At 64.4% G+C, this 971-nt stretch overlaps 1 protein-coding gene across 1 annotated transcript in view; it reads left to right on the top strand.

Annotated features, from left to right (window-relative positions):
* Positions 1-270: 270 nt before the first annotated feature.
* The window catches only part of LOC102368011 (zinc finger protein 383-like), a 10337-nt gene continuing 9636 nt past the window's right edge, over positions 271-971 (top strand). Inside the window, exon 1 of the mRNA XM_014527536.2 lies at positions 271-307. Coding sequence (XP_014383022.2) covers positions 271-307 — 37 coding nt within the window. The remainder of the gene's footprint in view (positions 308-971) is intronic.

The raw sequence follows: 971 nt of genomic DNA, 5'->3' as shown, positions 1-971 counted from the left end.
CAGGGTCACCTGCCCATGGGGCACGGAGCGGAGACCCGTGTCCTCCCTGATGTAAACTGAGGGCTGTCCAGGTTGATTGTGGGTCAAGCCGGCCTCCTCCTCTATTAGCAGGGTCAGGGGCCAGCTCTGCTCTCACCCTAGCGCGATTGTCCCTCTCCCAAGAGGACCCATGATCCACCCGTCTCTGACCACCTGTTCTGCAAGGAGCATGCAGCAAGCGGGACTCAGGTTTGGCTCCTGCTGCACAGCCGGCTGTTGAGCCTGGGCATCATGCAGAGCCTGCTGGTTTACCTGGCCCTGGGAGAAGGTCAGATGAAACACCAGCTCTTTGACCCCCGCGGAGCTGCACCAATTCAGTTGCTCTGGCAGCATGCGGGCTCAGCCCAGGCCCAGGTGGCAGTCAGGACCCCTCTGCACAGCCCCAGCCAGGCCAAGCAAGCTGGTGTTTGGCTGTGGGATGCAGCACTGCTCAGCTGGGCGACGTGAAGCCCCAGGGGGGTCCTGAACCTCAGACAAAGCCGGCTTGCTCAACAGTTCGCAGCATGGGCCCGGGACTAAAGCCCTGGATGGGGATTGGGGAGAGCTGTGCACAGCTCAACAGTTGTGACCTCTCTGTGCCTTCCTCTACATGTGGAGTAGGGCGACAGCAGCCCCAGCCTCTGCTGTGACAGCCCTTTGGGATGTGCTGGTGGGAAGTGCTAGGTGAGACCTATGTAAGACCCCGGCCGTGCGGAGCTGTGTCAGTCATCGCACCGAGAGCAGGTCTCCACGCGGCGTCTGCGCTGGGACCGCCCGGGCAAGGCCGCGCGCACCCAGCGGGATCCGGCCCCGCCCCTTCCCGCCCCGTGACGTCATCACGCAACTGACCTCCGACAACGGGGGAGGGGGGCGGGCTCACGTGGGAAACCTGTGGGGGTGGGGCGCGGAGCGGAGCCGTCAGTGCGCAGGCGCTGCGGGGAGGTGAGATGCTT

This window comes from Alligator sinensis, unplaced genomic scaffold (genome assembly GCF_000455745.1).
Source record: "Alligator sinensis unplaced genomic scaffold, ASM45574v1 scaffold1731_1, whole genome shotgun sequence".
Taxonomy (NCBI): Eukaryota; Metazoa; Chordata; order Crocodylia; family Alligatoridae; genus Alligator; species Alligator sinensis.
The sequence above is the reverse complement of the archived record's forward strand: the minus strand, read 5'-3'. Positions and strand labels throughout refer to the sequence as shown.